Source organism: Schistocerca nitens, chromosome 1, assembly GCF_023898315.1.
Source record: "Schistocerca nitens isolate TAMUIC-IGC-003100 chromosome 1, iqSchNite1.1, whole genome shotgun sequence".
NCBI classification, from domain to species: domain Eukaryota; kingdom Metazoa; phylum Arthropoda; class Insecta; order Orthoptera; family Acrididae; genus Schistocerca; species Schistocerca nitens.
Window position 1 is genome coordinate 1,049,412,282 of NC_064614.1, and position 21,136 is coordinate 1,049,433,417.

Below are 21,136 nucleotides of genomic sequence, written 5' to 3' on the forward strand. Positions count from 1 at the left end.
TCCTTGACGAGTTTTAAAAAAAATCCTTTATTGCCGTTGGATTAACTTTCCTACAAGTTTGTAATTGCATGTGACATTTGTTTGAGTAAAAAAGGCTTTTAGTGTTAGTTAGTGCAAACAACAACAATTAGAAGTTTAGTTTCATTACATTCAAGTGCTCGTGCACAACATTTAGATATCTGTTCGGTGCAGTGCCGTGATACGTCTGTGCTGGTTTTTTATGTACATGGATACTCTGCCACCCCGAAAGGAACTCTTTGAAAAACAGCCATCTAATCTGTATCCTGGTAAAGGAAGCCTCTGAATTGTCAAATTATTTAAGTGGTGCTCCGATATACCAATAATTTCAGAGCCAACATCCATAAGCAGGGAATCAGCGATCATAAAGCGGTTATTGCATCGATGATTTCAGCCATATATAGAAATATTAAAAAAGGTAGGAAGATTTTTCTGTTTAGCAAAAGTGATAAAAAACAGATTTCAGAGTACCTGACGGCTCAACACAAAAGTTTTGTCTCAAGTACAGATAGTGTTGAGGATCAGTGGACAAAGTTCAAAACCATCGTACAATACGTGTTAGATGAGTATGTGCGAAGCAAGGTCATAAGAGATGGAAAAGAGCCACCATGGTACAACAACTGAGTTAGAAAACTGCTGCGGAAGCAAAGGGAACTTCACAGCAAACATAAACACAGCCAAAGCCTTGCAGACAAACAAAAATTACGCGAAGCGAAATGTAGTGTGAGGAGGGCTATGCGAGAGGCGTTCAATGAATTCGAAAGTAAAGTTCTATGTACTGATTTGGCAGAAAATCCTAAGAAATTTTGGTCTTATGTCAAAGTGGTAGGTGGATCAAGACAAAATGTCCAGACACTCTGTGACCAAAATGGTACTTAAACAGAGACTGACAGACTAAAGGCTGAAATACTAAATGTCTTTTTCCAAAGTTGTTTCACAGATGAAGACTGCACTGTAGTTCCTTCTCTAGATTGTCGCACAGATGACAAAATGGTAGATATTGAAATAGACGACAGGGGGATAGAGAAACAATTAAAATCGCTCAAAAGAGGAAAGGCCGCTGGACCTGATGGGGTACCAGTTCGATTTTACACAGAGTACGCGAAGGAACTTGCCCTCCTTCTTGCAGCGGTGTACTGTAGGTCTCTAGAAGAGCGTAGCGTTCCAAAGGATTGGAAAAGGGCACAGGTCATCCCCGTTTTCAAGAAGGGACGTCGAACAGATGTGCAGAACTATAGACCTATATCTCTAACGTCGATCAGTTGTAGAATTTTGGAACACTTATTATGTTCGAGAATAATGACTTTTCTGGAGACTAGAAATCTACTCTGTAGGAATCAGCATGGGTTTCGAAAAAGACAATCGTGTGAAACCCAGCTCGCGCTATTCGTCCATGAGACTCAGAGGGCCATACACACGGGTTCCCAGGTAGATACTGTGTTTCTTGACTTCCGCAAGGCGTTTGATACAGTTCCCCACAGTCATTTAATGAACAAAGTAAGAGCATAGGGACTATCAAACCAATTGTGTGATTGGATTGAAGAGTTCCTAGATAACAGAACGCAGCATGTCATTCTCAATGGAGAGAAGTCTTCCGAAGTAAGAGTGATTTCAGGTGTGCCGCAGGGGAGTGTCGTAGGACCATTGCTATCACAATATACATAAATGACCTTGTAGATGACATCAGAAGATCACTGAGGCTTTTTGCGGATGATGCTGTGGTATATCGAGAGGTTGTAACAGTGGAAAATTGTACTGAAATGCAGGAGGATCTGCAGCGAATTGACGCATGGTGCAGGGAATGGCAATTGGATCTCAATGTAGACAAGTGTAATGTGCTGCGAATACATAGAGAGAAAGATCCCTTATCATTTAGCTACAATATAGCAGGTCAGCAACTGGTAGCAGTTAATTCCATAAAATATCTGGGAGTACGCATTAGGAGTGATTTAAAATGGAATGATCATATAAAGTTGATCGCTGGTAAAGCAGATGCCAGACTGAAATTCATTGGAAGAATCCTAAGGAAATGCAATCCGAAAACAAAGGAAGTAGGATACAGTAGGCTTGTTCGCCCACTGCTTGAATACTGCTCAGCAGTATGGGATCCATACCAGATAGGGTTGATAGAAGAGATAGAGAAGATCCAACGGAGAGCAGCGCGCTTTGTTACAGGATCATTTAGTAATCGCGAAAGCATTACGGAGATGATAGATAAACTCCAGTGGAAGACTGTGCAGGAGAGACGCTCAGTAGCTCGGTACGGGCTTTTGTTGAAGTTTCGAGAACATACCTTCACCGAGGAGTCAAGTAGTATATTGCTCCCTCCTACATATATCTCGCGAAGACACCATGAGGATGAAATCAGAGAGAGTAGAGCCCACACAGAGGGATACTGACAATCCTTCTTTCCACGAACAATACAAGACTGGAATAGAAGGGAGAACCGATAGAGGTACCCAAGGTACCCTCCGCCACACACCATCAGGTGGTTTTCGGAGTATGGATGTAGATGTAGATGTAGATGTAGAAGCAGTTCACTTTCTTTATATCTAATACCCCTTATATTTATATGAAATATGCTAATTCCTTCTCTACTTGGAAACATGATGTCCTCTGAAGGTGATTCCTTAGTTATAAGGACTTCCTTTAAGCAGGTATACATATCAACTGACTTCAGCCTAATAAAAGGTGCAGCTCTAACACCAACTGCTACAGGAATTTTTCCATGAGTGACCCCCCCCCCCCACCCCACTACATTGTCACCTATAAGCTTTGCCAGCCTCCCCTCCACATACCTATTGAAATGCCGACCGTGCCCAGTGAAACCCTATCTACTGATAGACTCAACTGGCACCACTGCAATGTGACCCACGCCCTCTGCCATCAGTGCCTTCTCCAGCCCCATGTTAAGCCCGCATCTCGTGGTCGTGCGGTAGCGTTCTCGCTTCCCACGCCCGGGTTCGATTCCCGGCGGGGTCAGGGATTTTCTCTGCCTCGTGATGGCTGGGTGTTGTGTGCTGTCCTTAGGTTAGTTAGGTTTAAGTAGTTCTAAGTTCTAGGGGACTGATGACCATAGATGTTAAGTCCCATAGTGCTCAGAGCCATTTGAACCATTTTCCAGCCCCATGTTAATGCATGTAACAGCCTCATTAAGATGAATTCTATCATGACACTGAAACAGTTGCATGAAATGAACATCACTGCCACCAGTTTGAGTAGCTATCTTTATCATGTCATCACCTACGTCATATTCCCCATCCCTATCAAGGCTATTCCCTGCTCCTACCCACTATCACTACCTGATCTTCTTTCGTAAAATTCCTTCATACCTCCCCTATGCTGTCAGTCACCTGAGCCAACCCTGCACTAGGCTTCACAATGCTTATGACCACTAAACTCCAACGGTTGGTCAAACCTATTGCATATACACAAAGTACAACTATCTGAATACCTCTTCCTCTTAGCTGCCTTCTTGCCAACTGCCAGTTCCCATTCCCCAGCACCCTTCGCCCCCCTCAACTTACCTAGTTCCTCCTTTGTGTATTGAAACTGTACCTGAAGGGCACAGATCTTATTCTCCTGCTCCTCTATCAACTTATTTCTACTACAGATTCTGTATTCCCAGGAAAGGATCTCACTAGAGTGCCCACTGGCTTCCCCACTGCATTCCCCTCAATAAAATACTTTGAACAAATCCCACACCGTAACCCACTACTCACAAACCTATGACAGCGTCGACAGTTCTTACCCATGGTAAAATTTTTCAATTACTGAAAAAAACTAAATGCCTATGTTACCTAAGTTAGTTACACTAGTAGAACTATTTATAGGACTGACAATAGCAGTCTCTAAATTATCTCTCTAGTAAGACAGCAACAACTTCTATTAAACTACTAAACCACAATTAATACCAACATCAGCAAAACTTTACAAAATGTACTAGCTAAAACCAAAAATTCAAGCTGCCACTGGAACACTCAACAAAGTTAAAACAGTGAATGAAAATTTTACTGAAATATTTCACCAGAAACAATAAGAAACATCAGCTGAAAACTAGAGAATGAATTTTCTAAACGACTTCAACACACAGAAAACTCTAAAAAAACACGGCAAGCGGACATTTTCAAAAGTTTATTAAATCGTTATCTCATCACAAACAGCACAAAACACTGTTAAAAATTATAAAATTTAATAATTGTATAACAGTGCACAAACAACTTTGTCAGTTCTTAGCAGTTATGGTGATAAATACTATTTACATTGAATGTTAGCAAGCGGACATGGAGAGATGTACAAGTATGTGTGTGAATATCACACAAAACAGTTTTAAATAGTGTATTATGTAAATTAGGTGACATTTTATTATGTATAGTTTTAGTTAAATTTTTCTATACTTTTAATCAAGCTTCTCATGACATTTGGCAAGTTCTGCTTTTTGTATGGTAAGCCCTCCATAGAGTTATCACATGTAATTGTTCTCTTGTTTCCAAAGGTATTTTCAGTTGGAAAACATGTTCACAGGAAATCAGTCCAGTATGCTCATGGTATTTCCCATTATGATGCCCACCTAAGAGCAATGAGATTCTTTTCTTCTGGTGTTTGGACAGATATTTGCGATATCTTTTTTGCAAAGTCTAGCTGGAGTCAGCCCAATCAAATATTACTCATCACAAGCCCATTGTTGATGGAAAGCATTGATTTCTTTCCATTTATGTAAAAAAAAATTTTTTTAAAGCAGAATTTCACATACCCAATCAGTAGACCAGTCCCAGGTTAGTCTAGTATGATGTTCATTTTATCAGCATCTATTAACAGCAGTTCTAAAACACGAAGAATAAACAGTAATCCAGCAGCGACTGATCAGCATGCTGGCCCATGCTGACTGCTACTGCCATGCAGCAGCATTTCCCAATCACTGCTGGAGTACTGTTTTTGCTTTTTATTTTAAAATCCCTGTTAATACATATTGGTAAAATGAATAAGTCACTAGTCTAATTTGGGACCACTCTGTGAAATGGGCATGTAAAATTCCATTTAAAAATAAATTTGTTCATAATGCTAAACAGACCAACACTTTCTTTCGACACTGGGCGTCATACGAAAGACATAATGAACAGTTGCAGTATTTATTTGGGGTGAATCCAGGTATACATTACAAAAACAAAATTGCAGCCATCTGCCGAAACACTAGAGAAAATGTGTGTGATGACTCTCAGGGGGGACACTCTGTGTGTGTGTGTGTGTGTGTGTGTGTGTGTGTGTGTTATATATATTTTGGTCTTGACCATCAATTGCTTAGACTATTCCACCAAGCTAATTTGAGTTGCTCTCTCCATTGGTCATGTAAAATTACAATTTGTACAGCATTTTTTGTATAATGAGAACAAAAATTACATTTACTGTTGATGTTGGATTCCATATAAAACATGACTCTTGACAACTCTCAGGAGGGACTTCAGTACATAGCTCCGAATTTTATCTGAAATATACTATGTGCAGAAAGATGAGAACCTTTGTATCATAAATAAGTTTAAGGTAAAGGTTTTGAAAGCTAGTTTCTAATCTGCTTTACATTCAACAGAAAACTTTCAACAGCAATTGTGAAGAGAGGAACTTTGAGGAAGGGAACAGTTTTAGTGGCTGGTACAGCATGGGCTAAAGTAAGAGCTATGTTTGATGACCAGGGAAAGCCAGTGCATGAAGCACCACCATCAGCACCAGTAGAAGTCTTGGGCTGGAGGGAACTTCCATCAGCTGGGGATGAAATTCTTGAAGTTGAGTCTGAGGTAAATATTTTATTCATGGTGTCATTGAATATTTGTACCAAAAGTTCTAGTCGGTATATCTAATTGCTTAAAGCCTTCTACAAATATGAAGTCACAGAAGATGTAGAGTATCAATTGCTTCACATCACACGGATAATATTTATCAGAGATACAACTCACTGTGACTGTAATTTGACAACTCTTTATACTAGTAAAACATGAGATTTCAGTTAACTCTCACCTTTCTTCAAAAGATAATCACTAGGGAACAGATATTTAAAGAAAACATCTGTGACAGAGTATAAGTCAGTGAAATATTATTGAGAATTAATTATTCAACCACAGATAACAAGACAGAATTTACACTAAATTTTAGTATTACGTGATAAAGTAGTATTCTGTTTCTAAAAATTCATCTTTACTATACCTGTCCATTTTTATTTGTATTTCTTAGAACCATTGTAGTTTCTGGAAACAAAAAGCATTCAACTCTGTGAAAGTGTCATTATTAAATCTAGAACAGGACTGCAAAATCATTTGCTGAGGAGTGAGACAGATAACAGTTTCATGTGAGACCAGAATGAAAGATAATAGATTCTCTTTTTTTGTTGTGAGTTACTATTAACATTTAGCCTCAAAAGACTCTTGGCATTAAAGTTGATGACTGTAGGCGTTCTGATAGAACTCTGAACACGATATATTACTTCAGACCAATATTTAGGTGTTTTCAGTCGCTGCCAATCTTAATCTTCGCTACCTTGTGCTGATACACCGACATATTATGTCCATGCTGATGTCACCCTGTGACTATGGTGATATACGGGGGACAACCACTTACCAGTATTTGTAACTAATTTGATTTATGAACTTGTAGGCACACTGAACACAGTGTCGTCCACTAGCTGAAGTTAGATGTGTGAAAAAGCGTTCAGTAACAACTGAGGCCATTTGGTTTCAATTTATACTCCTACGCTGTCAACCACTGTGCTATGTACTCTTTCATGTAATATTATTGACCATTTATTGAGGACTTTTAATTATATGTTGCTCTCATAATCTTTGTTCAGGAACTTAAATAAATCCAGTTATCTTCAGGCTCCTCCACCCACTCCCCCCTCCGAATTACTTTGTGTCTTTCAAAATTTCATCCAACTGTTACATCATGCATCTGTCATCTGCTACACAAACACCTTTTCTCAAATTCTTCCACCAGCACACCTTTGGCCTGAAGACGTTAGGGCGTGCCCTGCACACATAAATCAGCTTGTCCTTATCCTCTGGCAAGTTTTTAAAGAAGTATTAAGTCTTGTAATTCATCTTTCGGGGGATGAAGCTCTCAGTTTAATGTAACATCACTGGAATTATTAGTGCATTCGACATTTTGATTTGTTTTTGCGGAAGAGTGTAAGGGCATAATTGTCTTACTCAAGGGAGCTCACAATTCATTTATAATCCAGTGTTTCCAACTTCAAATTGTTGTGGCTGTGTAACTAGATTCCCAGGTGTCTAAAATTCAGTCCACTATCTAATTTGAGTTCCCAATTGTGGTAATGATTTCTGCACAGGTTGTCTGGATATTATCATCGCTTTAATCTTTGTTACTGAATTGAAGCAGGTAGTCAAAGATTTTATTGTATATTCTTCACTTTCCTCCTCCTCCTCCTCTCTTCCTCTCTGCCACCCCTAAAAATAGGGGAAAAAAACTTGAAATACGTAAAGTAAGGGAAAGGCAACCATTCCCCTATAGCTGACTAGAACACAGGGGGCGGGAGGGGGGGGGGGGGAAGGTGCTGTATTCACAGTAGCTTTTGAGCTCTGCCTTTTTTCTAGTAAAAAAAAATACACACACACAAATGTACACTCCCACGGCTGTGGTGTGACTGATTATTGGTTATCAATTACAGAAAGCAATTACCTGGACTGATGAAGATTTAGCCTTTGAAAGTGGAATGAGTGTGGGCCGGATGTGGTTGGCTAGGAAAATTAGGAAAGAGATGGTGGGTTTGGTATCAGGAGGACACTGGAGAAGGTAGTGTTCCATAGGCATGGGAGGATATTGGTGTACAATGACGTTGCATCCACAGTGACCAACAAGGAATCTGGTGGTAATGAGATAGGAACTGTGGAGTGGCAGTGACGGAAGTGAGCTTTGTCTTCAGTGTAGGATGGTAGGTTATGGTCATTAGTATAGAGGTGTTGGACAATGAAGGCAGAGGTTAATTCTGTGGGAGCATTGTACCCAACCCCAATGGGACATCCAGCATGGTGACCTATGGGATTGCATTTTTGGAGGATAAGGAGTAGGTAAAAGGTAGAAGTGTGGAGTTAGTGGTGTAAGGAGGGAGGTGAATTCAGGTGTCAGGATTTGGGATGGATCTAAGACCTAGAGGAGCTGTTGGAGGTCATGTTTCGACTTTCAGGATGGGATCATGGTTGTAAGATTTATATACAGAGGTGTTGGAAAGTTGGCAGAGACCCTTGGCCAAATAGGCACTGCGATTCATGACCACTGTGGTGGAGCCTTTGACTGTGGGGTGGATTGATTCTCAGAATATGGATAGCTGTTTTTTCCATAGGAGCAATGTTGGTCTCACTGGGGAGGGATTTAGGAAAGGAAGGCAATCCCATGTCAGAAGTGAGGAATTCCAGAAAGATTACCAGGGGAGATGAGTGGTTGGAAGAGAAGGAGATTGGAACTGTTTTAAACGTGGTCCTGTGTAGGAGTTTGATTGCCTGTTGTAAGTGGGATATGTGGCAAAATAATGTTTCCACACCAGAGAAGTAATAAAGGAAAGAAGGTTCTTTAAAAGTCCAGCATTGTTGAACTAAGTTTCGGGCCAAAGATCTGGTATTTAGAAAGGACTGAGACTTGTACAGGGGTCTGAGTTTTGGCAGAAAGGTTGACAGCACTGTTACGGTGTGGGTGTTCAGGAGCATGTGTTTCATGGAGGGTAGAGGAAGTTTTGGGTGATGTGGAAGGCAGAATAGGGCAACAAGACATTGTCAGGAAGTTGTGAGGGGTTGAAGAGAGGGGAGGAGGGTTCAGATCAGAATGGTAGTCTCTTTCTTGGCAATATGTAACACAAAGCAGGCGTAAGACACAAATAGCTGTGACAGCTTGCTCAGCTGGTTGTGGGAATGCTGTTCCAGCTGTTGAAGGACAAGAGTTTCTATTGCAGTGGTGGCCTTCAGGAAGTTTGGTCACATAGTAAAAGGACTTTTCAAAAGAAGTAGAGGCTGTCAAGTAAGATTTGATCTCGAATTGTGTGATAACAAAGGACCAGACTGGTGAGGATGAGGGACTGAACAAACCTTCAAGTTGTGGTAGGACGGGTGACAGTCTTAGGTGCCAATTTTAATGGTAACGCAGTAAGGTGGAATACCATGTGCCAGATGAGACTTTGGAAAGGGGATGTGTGAAAGGTGTTTTCTTAAGAGACTAGACTGAAAGGAAGAAAACTTCTACAGTTGACTTGTCAGTCGTTACTTATTTTTCCACAACCCATACTCATGATATCCATTAGCTTGTTGAATATATTGTACCAATTAAGCAAGAAGCTTTTTACCACATTAAGTTTGTCTGTACAAATGCTAGATCCCCATATCGTATACAGATTTACGTAAAGACCCAAAGAATGGATATTTTTTTTTTACTTTGTACCACAATACTTAGGTGTGCTTTGTCCCTCCTGTTGCAAGTGATCCATCTTAACCATTTATGTGCACAGTTGCCTTACTGTCACCAGTGAACCCCACCCCTCATCAATAAACAACAGAGACCTATTGTCAGTAAACTTAATCACATGTTAAAGAGGCAAACCTGGTCATACGTAGTGAGGTAAGGGACTGGAGTTCCATGCTGCCTCCCAGATTTTGGTTTCTCATAGTTTTCCAAAATCACTTATGACAAAGACTGAAATGATACTTTTTGAAAAGATCATAGATTATTTCTCATCTTGCTTCCAAGCTGTACTATCTCTGATGGTCTCACCACAGACAGAACTTGTCCTTATTTCTCCAACTGTGCTCTAATATTCTTTGTGTTCGTGGTTCGTCTGTAAAGAAACATTATTTTCGTAACATCCACCTGATAGTAAACCAGTTGTTATAGAAGGATTTGAGTTTATATTATGCTACTATTTTCATGTTTTATTTACAAACAATTATACTTGTATCTTAAGGCCACCAGACCACAGATTGGTACAGTTTCGTGGTGACACCGTTACTGTGTAGTTGGATCATGATTCTGAATCTTCCATTCAATTTTTTTCTCATTTATCCACCGAAAATTGATCTGCATTGAGATGCGTCATATTTTTCCACATTAATGTGCTCCTCATCAAGGATTGTCTTAAGACGTCAGTTGTAACACCACAGTGATTTAATTTTCGTATATATAAAAAAACAAAGATGATGTGACTTACCGAACGAAAGCGCTGGCAGGTCGATAGACACACAAACAAACACAAACACACACACAAAATTCAAGCTTTCGCAACAAACTGTTGCCTCATCAGGAAAGAGGGGAAGGAGAGGGAAAGACGAAAGGATGTGGGTTTTAAGGGAGAGGGTAAGGAGTCATTCCAATCCCGGGAGCGGAAAGACTTACCCTAGGGGGAAAAAAGGACAGGTATACACTCACACACACGCACATATCCATCCACACATATACAGACACCACATGGAATGTTTCCCTCTATTTTATATATATATATATATATATATATATATATATATATATATATATAAGCGCTGGCAGGTCGATAGACACACAAACAAACACAAATATACACACAAAATTCAAGCTTTCGCAACAAACTGTTGCCTCATCAGGAAAGAGGGAAGGAGAGGGAAAGACGAAAGGATGTGGGTTTTAAGGGAGAGGGTAAGGAGTCATTCCAATCCCGGGAGCGGAAAGACTTACCTTAGGGGGAAAAAAGGACAGGTATACACTCGCACACACACACATATCCATCCACACATACAGGCACAAGCAGACATATTTAAAGACCAGAATATAACAGAGGGAAACATTCCACGTGGAATGTTTCCCTCTGTTATATTCATATATATATATATATATATATATATATATATATATATATATATATATATATATATATATAAAGAAAGAAAGTGATGAGACTTACCAAACAAAAGCGCTGGCAGGTCGATAGACACACAAACAAACACAAACATACACACAAAATTCTAGCTTTCGCAACAAACGGTTGCTTCGTCAGGAAAGAGGGAAGGAGAGGGAAAGATGAAAGGAAGTGGGTTTTAAGGGAGAGGGTAAGGAGTCATTCCAATCCCGGGAGCGGAAAGACTTACCTTAGGGGGAAAAAAGGACAGGTATACACTCACACACACACATATCCATCCGCATATACACATATGTGTATATGCGGATGGATATGTGTGTGTGTAAGGTAAGTCTTTCCGCTCCCGGGATTGGAATGACTCCTTACCCTCTCCCTTAAAACCCACTTCCTTTCATCTTTCCCTCTCCTTCCCTCCTTCCCTCTTTCCTGACGAAGCAACCGTTTGTTGCGAAAGCTAGAATTTTGTGTGTATGTCTGTGTTTGTTTGTGTGTCTATCGACCTGCCAGCGCTTTTGTTTGGTAAGTCTCATCACTTTCTTTCTTTTTAGATATATTTTTTCCACGTGGAATGTTTCCCTCTGTTATATATATATATATATATATATATATATATATATATATATATATATATATATATATATATATATATATATATTAACAGAGGGAAACATTCCACGTGGGAAAAATATATCTAAAAACAGAGATGATGTGACTTACCAAACGAAAGCGCTGGCACGTCGATAGACACACAAACAAACACAAACATACACACAAAATTCAAGCTTTCGCAACAAACTGTTGCCTCATCAGGAAAGAGGGAAGGAGAGGGAAAGACGAAAGGATGTGGGTTTTAAGGGAGAGGGTAAGGAGTCATTCGAATCCCGGGAGCGGAAAGACTTACCTTAGGGGGAAAAAAGGACGGGTATACACTCGCGCACACACACACACACATATCCATCCACACATATACAGACACAAGCAGACATATTTAAAGACAAAGAGTTTGGGCAGAGATGTCAGTCGAGGCAGAAGTGCAGAGGCAAAGATGTTGTTGAATGACAGGTGAGGTATGAGTGGCGGCAACTTGAAATTAGCGGAGATTGAGGCCTGGTGGATAACGGGAAGAGAGGATATATTGAAGAGCAAGTTCCCATCTCCGGAGTTCGGATAGGTTGGTGTTAGAGGGAAGTATCCAGATAACCCGGCCGGTGTAACACTGCGCCAAGATGTGCTGGCCGTGCACCAAGGCATGTTTAGCCACAGGGTGATCCTCATTACCAACAAACACTGTCTGCCTGTGTCCATTCACGCGAATGGATAGTTTGTTGCTGGTCATTCCCACATAGAATGCATCACAGTGCAGGCAGGTCAGTTGGTAGATCACGTGGGTGCTTTCACACGTGCCTCTGCCTTTGATCGTGTACACCTTCTCGGTTACAGGACTGGAGTAGGTGGTGGTGGGAGGGTGCATGGGACAGGTTTTACACCGGGGGCGGTTACAAGGGTAGGAGCCAGAGGGTAGGGAAAGTGGTTTGGGGATTTCATAGGGATGAACTAAGAGGTTACGAAGGTTAGGTGGACGGCGGAAAGACACTCTTGGTGGAGCTCCACTCCCTCCAAAACCTCAAAATTCCAATCAGCACAATCTGGAACCACAACACCCTAATTCAGTAGTTAACCTTTCCTCCAAATCTCTCTCCCAATCCGAAACCTCTGTCCTATCCAAAGGCCTCACCTTCAGCCCCACTCCCAGATTCAACCAAACAGCCCTCGTCAAAGATTTACTGTCCTACACTCGTACTCTCTGCTGGAAGTATCACTTTGCCACGAAGAAAAATGATCCTAATCCTACTCCTAATGATCCAACTCCCCAAGACACTATCCAAATTGAACCCTGCCTGGAACAGTTCCGTTCTCCGTCACAGCGGGACCCACCTCCTCTTCCTCAAAATCACCCTCTCCAAACCTTCCAGGATTTTCTGACTTCCAGCCTTGCCTCTCAATCCTTCTTAAAAAACCTTAATCCTACTCCCAACATCACCACTGCTGAAGCCCAGGCTATCCGTGATCTGAAGGCTGACCGGTCCATCGTCATTCTTCCGGCGGACAAGGGTTCCACGACCGTGGTACTTGATCGTCGGGAGTATGTGGCTGAGGGACTGCGTCAGCTTTCAGACAACACCACATACAAAGTTTGCCAAGGTAATCCCATTCCTGATGTCCAGGCGGAGCTTCAAGGAATCCTCAGAACCTTAGGCCCCCTACAAAACCTTTCACCTGACTCCATCAACCTCCTGACCCCACCGACACCCCGCACCCCTACCTTCTACCTTCTTCCTAAAATTCACAAACCCAATCATCCCGGCTGCCCCATTGTAGCTGGTTACCAAGCCCCCACCGAACGTATCTCTGCCTACGTAGATCAACACCTTCAACCCATTACATGCAGTCTCCCATCCTTCATCAAAGACACCAACCACTTCCTCGAACACCTGGAATCCCTACCCAATCCGTTACCCCCGGAAACCATCCTTGTAACCATTGATGCCACTTTCTTATACACAAATATCCCGCATGTCCAGGGCCTCGTTGCGATGGAGCACTTCCTTTCACGCCGATCACCTGCCACCCTACCTAAAACCTCTTTCCTCATTACCTTAGCCAGCTTCATCCTTACCCACAACTTCTTCACTTTTGAAGGCCAGACATACCAACAATTAAAGGGAACAGCCATGGGTACCAGGATGGCCCCCTCATACGCCAACCTATTCATGGGTCGCTTAGAGGAAGCCTTCTTGGTTACCCAGGCCTGCCAACCCAAAGTTTGGTACAGATTTATTGATGACATCTTCATGATCTGGACTCACAGTGAAGAAGAACTCCAGAATTTCCTCTTCAACCTCAACTCCTTTGGTTCCATCAGATTCACCTGGTCCTACTCCAAATCCCATGCCACTTTCCTTGACGTTGACCTCCACCTGTCCAATGGCCAGCTTCACACGTCCGTCCACATCAAACCCACCAACAAGCAACAGTACCTCCATTACGACAGCTGCCATCCATTCCACATCAAACGGTCCCTTCCCTACATCCTAGGTCTTCGTGGCAAACGAATCTGCTCCAGTCCAGAATCCCTGAAGCATTACACCAACAACCTGACAACAGCTTTCGCATCCCGCAACTACCCTCCCAACCTGGTACAGAAGCAAATAACCAGAGCCACTTCCTCATCCTCTCAAACCCAGAACCTCCCACAGAAGAACCACAAAAGTGCCCCACTTGTGACAGGATACTTTCCGGGACTGGATCAGATTCTGAATGTGGCTCTCCAGCAGGGATACGACTTCCTCAAATCCTGCCCTGAAATGAGATCCATCCTTCATGAAATCCTCCCCACTCCACCAAGAGTGTCTTTCTGCCGTCCACCTAACCTTCGTAACCTCTTAGTTCATCCCTATGAAATCCCCAAACCACCTTCCCTACCCTCTGGCTCCTACCCTTGTAACCGCCCCCTGTGTAAAACCTGTCCCATGCACCCTCCCACCACCACCTACTCCAGTCCTGTAACCGAGAAGGTGTACACGATCAAAGGCAGAGCCACGTGTGAAAGCACCCACGTGATCTACCAACTGACCTGCCTGCACTGTGATGCATTCTATGTGGGAATGACCAGCAACAAACTGTCCATTCGCATGAATGGACACAGGCAGACAGTGTTTGTTGGTAATGAGGATCACCCTGTGGCTAAACATGCCTTGGTGCACGGCCAGCACATCTTGGCGCAGTGTTACACCATCCGGGTTATCTGGATACTTCCCTCTAACACCAACCTATCCGAACTCCGGAGATGGGAACTTGCTCTTCAATATATCCTCTCTTCCCGTTATCCACCAGGCCTCAATCTCCGCTAATTTCAAGTTGCCGCCACTCATACCTCACCTGTCATTCAACAACATCTTTGCCTCTGCACTTCTGCCTCGACTGACATCTCTGCCCAAACTCTTTGTCTTTAAATATGTCTGCTTGTGTCTGTATATGTGTGGATGGATATGTGTGTGTGTGCGAGTGTATACCCGTCCTTTTTTCCCCCTAAGGTAAGTCTATCCGCTCCCGGGATTCGAATGACTCCTTACCCTCTCCCTTAAAACCCACATCCTTTCGTCTTTCCCTCTCCTTCCCTCTTTCCTGATGAGGCAACAGTTTGTTGCGAAAGCTTGAATTTTGTGTGTATGTTTGTGTTTGTTTGTGTGTCTATCGACGTGCCAGCGCTTTCGTTTGGTAAGTCACATCATCTTTGTTTTTAGATATATTTTTCCCACGTGGAATGTTTCCCTCTATTAATTTATATCATTAATTTGAACCCAACAATTACGTTTGTTATTGTCACTGTTGTATTTCGAAATCTTTTCTGTCATCGTATTTTCACTTTTTGTTTGTGCCAGTAGTTTCACTTTGTATTCACCTTCTCCTTTTTACCGTAATCTACTATACAATTTTATCCCGCCTATATAGACTCAATAATACGTCACCCACTTCCAAACCATAACCAAAAATTTTTTTCTGCTTTCAACACTACCGCTGCTATGAAATCCACCGTTTCTAGTCCACAAACACTTCATTTCAGCTATTAAACAACCTTTTCGTCTAGTTCTGATAACTTTCGCTTTATTTCCATTTCCGTTCTTCCCACATCACTGATAATTTTTAGCCGCTTCCCACATGTTTTAACGTCATTATTTCTTCGCCAGACTATTGTTAGCCTCATTTTCATAATCTGCCACCACAAATCACTCTTTTTAACACATTTAGACGCCGTTTTCTCGAAATTTTCCCGAATCTCTCTATCCTTTAACGTTTTTTGGCGGCAACACAACCACCTAACCTATGTGCACATCGTTCTCTACCAACCCAAGTTCACCACAGGATCAACATAGCCCAACTTAAACCAACACTTTTTCGCCTTTTTTCACAACAGATCTCCAGTTAGTTTCTCCAGTTATTTTCCTTTTTATCTCAACCTCATGTTACACTTTCCACCTTTTAATACCATGGCACCCTCACAACACCCCCACAACGACCCCATTAAGTTTTATTTACATTCCCTCCGCAAACATGCCTTCACCCTAGCCAGATTACGCTCGCATATTTTATTTTCTCAGGCTTGTCTGACATTTGGCATTACCCCCAAAGGGCTCACACTTAAAGTTCCCATCTCTGGCTGCAACCCTTCTTTCCATCAGTCCCTATACCAGTTCCAAACTGAACAATCCATTGCCCTCACCCACCTAATTCTTCACCTACACATCAACTCAGCCAATGGGTCTTTAAATATGTCTGCTTGTGTCTGTATATGTGTGGATGGATATATGTGTGTGTGCGAGTGTATACCCGTCTTTTTATCCCCCTAAGGTAAGTCTTTCCGCTCCCGGGATTGGAATGACTCCTTACCCTCTCCCTTAAAACCCACATCCTTTCGTCTTTCCCTCTCCTTCCCTCTTTCCTGATGAGGCAACAGTTTGTTGCGAAAGCTTGAATTTTGTGTGTATGTTTGTGTTTGTTTGTGTGTCTATCGACATGCCAGCACTTTCGTTTGGTAAGTCACATCATCTTTGTTTTTAGATATATTTTTCCCACGTGGAATGTTTCCCTCTATTTTTATATATATAAAATAGAGGGAAACATTCCACGAAGGGAAACTATATCTAAAAACAAATATGATGTGACTTACCAAACGAAAGTGCTGGCAGGTCGATAGACACACAAACAAACACAATCATACACACAAAATTCAAGCTTTCGCAACAAATTATTGCTTCATCAGGAAAGGGGGAAGGAGAGGGAAAGAGGAAAGGATGTGGGTTTTAAGGGAGAGGGTAAGGAGTCATTCCAATCCCGGAAGCGGAAAGACTTACCTTAGGGGGAAAAAAGGACAGGTATACACTCGCACACACACACATATCCATCCACACGTACACAGACACAAGCAGACATTTGTAAAGGCAAAGAGTTTGGGCAGAGATGTCAGTCGAGGCGGAAGTACAGAGGCAAAGATGTTGTTGAAAGACAGGTGAGGTGTGAGCGGCGGCAAATTGAAATTAGCGGAGATGGAGGCCTGGCGGATAACGAGAAGAGAGGATATACTGAAGGGCAAGTTCCCATCTCCGGAGTTCTGACAGGTTGGTGTTAGTGGGAAGTATCCAGATAACCCGGACGGTGTAACACTGTGCCAAGATGTGCTGGCCATGCACCAAGGCATGTTTAGCCACAGGGTGATCCTCATTACCAACAAACACTGTCTGCCTGTGTCCATTCATGCGAATGGACAGTTTTTTGCTGGTTATTCCCACATAGAAAGCTTCACAGTGTAGGCAGGTCAGTTGGTAAATCACGTGGGTGCTTTCACACGTGGCTCTGCCTTTGATCGTGTACACCTTCTGGGTTACAGGACTGGAGTAGGTGGTGGTGGGAGGGTGCATGGGACAGGTTTTACACCGGGGGCGGTTACAAGGATAGTAGCCAAAGGGTAGGGAAGGTGGTTTGGGGATTTCATAGGGATGAACTAAGAGGTTACGAAGGTTAGGTGGACGGCGGAAAGACACTCTTGGTGGAGTAGGGAGGCTTTCATGAAGGAGAACTTGCCTTTCAGTATATCCTCTCTTCTCGTTATATGCCAGGCCTCAATCTCTGCTAATTTCAATTTGCCGCCGCTCATACCTCACCTGTCTTTCAACAACATCTTTGCCTCTGTACTTCAGCCTCGAGTGACATCTCTGCCCAAACTCTTTGCCTTTACAAATGTCTGCTTGTGTCTGTGTATGTGCGGATGGATATGTGTGTGTGCGAGTGAATACCTGTCCTTTTTCCCCCCTAAGGTAAGTCTTTCCGCTCCTGGGATTGGAATGCCTCCTTACCCTCTCCCTTAAAACCCACGTCCTTTCGTCTTTCCCTCTCCTTCCGTCTTTCCTGATGAATCAACCGTTGGTTGCGAAAACTTGAATTTTGTGTGTATGTTTGTGTTTGTTTGTGTGTCTAGCAACCTGCCAGCACTTTCGTTTGGTAAGTCACATCGTGTTTGTTTTTAGATATATTTTTCCCACGTGGAATGTTTCCCTCTGTTTTATATATATATATATATATATATATATATATATATATATATATATATATATATATATATATATATATATATATATATATATAACAAAGATGATGTGACTTACCAAACGAAAGCGCTGGCAGGTCGATAGACACACAAACAAACATAAACATACAAACAAAATTCAAGCTTTCGCAACCAATGGTTGCATCATCAGGAAAGACGAAAGGAGAGGGAAAGACGAAAGGATGTGGGTTTTAAGGGAGAGGGTAAGGAGTCATTCCAATCCGGGGAGCGGAAAGACTTACCTTAGGGGGAAAAAAGGACAGGTATACACTCGCAGACACACACACAGTCACAAGCAGACATTTGTAAATGCAAAGTGTTTGGGCAGAGATGTCAGTCGAGGCGGAAGTACAGAGGCAAAGATGTTGTTGAAAGATAGGTGAGGTGTGAGCGGCGGCAAATTGAAATTAGCGGAGATGGAGGCCTGGCGGATAACGAGAAGAGAGGATATACTGAAGGGCAAGTTCCCATCTCCGGAGTTCTGACAGGTTGGTGTTAGTGGGAAGTATCCAGATAACCCGGACGGTGTAACACTGTGCCAAGATGTGCTGGCCATGCACCAAGGCATGTTTAGCCACAGGGTGATCCTCATTACCAACAAACACTGTCTGCCTGTGTCCATTCATGCGAATGGACAGTTTTTTGCTGGTTATTCCCACATAGAAAGCTTCACAGTGTAGGCAGGTCTGTTGGTAAATCACGTGGGTGCTTTCACACGTGGCTCTGCCTTTGATCGTGTACACCTTCTGGGTTACAGGACTGGAGTAGGTGGTGGTGGGAGGGTGCATGGGACAGGTTTTACACCGGGGGCGGTTACAAGGATAGTAGCCAAAGGGTAGGGAAGGTGGTTTGGGGATTTCATAGGGATGAACTAAGAGGTTACGAAGGTTAGGTGGACGGCGGAAAGACACTCTTGGTGGAGTAGGGAGGCTTTCATGAAGGAGAACTTGCCTTTCAGTATATCCTCTCTTCTCGTTATATGCCAGGCCTCAATCTCTGCTAATTTCAATTTGCCGCCGCTCATACCTCACCTGTCTTTCAACAACATCTTTGCCTCTGTACTTCAGCCTCGAGTGACATCTCTGCCCAAACTCTTTGCCTTTACAAATGTCTGCTTGTGTCTGTGTATGTGCGGATGGATATGTGTGTGTGCGAGTGAATACCTGTCCTTTTTCCCCCCTAAGGTAAGTCTTTCCGCTCCTGGGATTGGAATGCCTCCTTACCCTCTCCCTTAAAACCCACGTCCTTTCGTCTTTCCCTCTCCTTCCGTCTTTCCTGATGAATCAACCGTTGGTTGCGAAAACTTGAATTTTGTGTGTATGTTTGTGTTTGTTTGTGTGTCTAGCAACCTGCCAGCACTTTCGTTTGGTAAGTCACATCGTGTTTGTTTTTAGATATATTTTTCCCACGTGGAATGTTTCCCTCTGTTATATATATATATATATATATATATATATATATATATATATATATATATATAACAAAGATGATGTGACTTACCAAACGAAAGCGCTGGCAGGTCGATAGACACACAAACAAACATAAACATACAAACAAAATTCAAGCTTTCGCAACCAATGGTTGCATCATCAGGAAAGACGAAAGGAGAGGGAAAGACGAAAGGATGTGGGTTTTAAGGGAGAGGGTAAGGAGTCATTCCAATCCGGGGAGCGGAAAGACTTACCTTAGGGGGAAAAAAGGACAGGTATACACTCGCAGACACACACACAGTCACAAGCAGACATTTGTAAATGCAAAGTGTTTGGGCAGAGATGTCAGTCGAGGCGGAAGTACAGAGGCAAAGATGTTGTTGAAAGATAGGTGAGGTATGAGCGGCGGCAACTTGAAATCAGTGGAGGTTGAGGCCTGGCGGATAACAAGAAGAGAGGATATACTGAAGGGCAAGTTCCCATCTCCAGAGTTCTGACAGGTTGGTGTTAGTGGGAAGTATCCAGATAACCCGGATGGTGTAACACTGTGCCAAGATGTGCTGGCCGTGCACCAAGGCATGTTTAGCCACAGGGTGATCCTCATTACCAACAAACACTGTCTGCCTGTGTCCATTCATGCGAATGGACAGTTTGTTGCTGGTCATTCCCACATAGAAAGCTTCACAGTGTAGGCAGGTCAGTCGGTAAATCACGTTGGTGCTTTCACACGTGGCTCTGCCTTTGATCGTGTACACCTTCCGGTTACAGGACTGGAGTAGATGGTGGTGGGAGGGTGCATGGGACAGGTTTAAAACCGGTGGGCGGTCACAAGGGTAGGAGCCAGATGGTAGGGAAGGTGGTTTGGGGATTTCATAGGGATGAACTAAGAGGTTACGAAGGTTAGGTGGACGGCGGAAAGACACTCTTGGTGGAGTGGGGAGGATTTCATGAAGGATGGATCTCATTTCAGGGCAGGATTTGAGGAAGTCGTATCCCTGCTGGAGAGCCACATTCAGAGTCTGATCCAGTCCCGGAAAGTATCCTGTCACAAGTGGGGCACTTTTGTGGTTCTTCTGTGGGAGGTTCTGGGTTTGAGGGGATGAGGAAGTGGCTCTGGTTATTTGCTTCTGTACCAGGTTGGAAGGATAGTTGCGGGATGCGAAAGCTGTTTTCAGGTTGTTGATGTAATGGTTCAGGGATTCCGGACTGGAGCAGATTTGTTTGCCACAAAGACCTAGGCTGTAGGGAAGGGACCGTTTGATGTGGAATGGGTGGCAGCTGTCATAATGGAGGCAATGTTGCTTGTTGGTGAGTTTGATGTGGACGGACGTGTGAAGCTGGCCATTGGACAGATGGAGGTCAACGTCAGGGAAAGTGGCATGGGATTTGGAGTAGGACCAGGTGAATCTGATGGAACCAAAGGAGTTGAGGTTGGAGAGGAAATTCTGGAGTTCTTCTTCACTATGAGTCCAGATCATGAAGATGTCATCAATAAATCTGTACCAAACTTTGGGTTGGCAGGCCTGGGTAACCAAGAAGGCTTCCTCTAAGCGACCCATGAATAGGTTGGCGTACGAGGGGGCCATCTTGGTACCCATGGCTGTTCCCTTTAATTGTTGGTATGTTTGGCCTTCAAACATGAAGAAGTTGTGG

At 42.9% G+C, this 21,136-nt stretch overlaps 1 protein-coding gene across 1 annotated transcript in view; it reads left to right on the top strand.

Moving 5' to 3' along the window:
- LOC126197262 (translation initiation factor IF-2, mitochondrial) overlaps positions 1-21,136 on the top strand; it is a 103,339-nt gene that overhangs the window by 45,425 nt on the left and 36,778 nt on the right. The window contains exon 9 of the mRNA XM_049934628.1: positions 5,603-5,807. Within this exon, the coding sequence (XP_049790585.1) occupies positions 5,603-5,807 (205 nt within the window). The remainder of the gene's footprint in view (positions 1-5,602; positions 5,808-21,136) is intronic.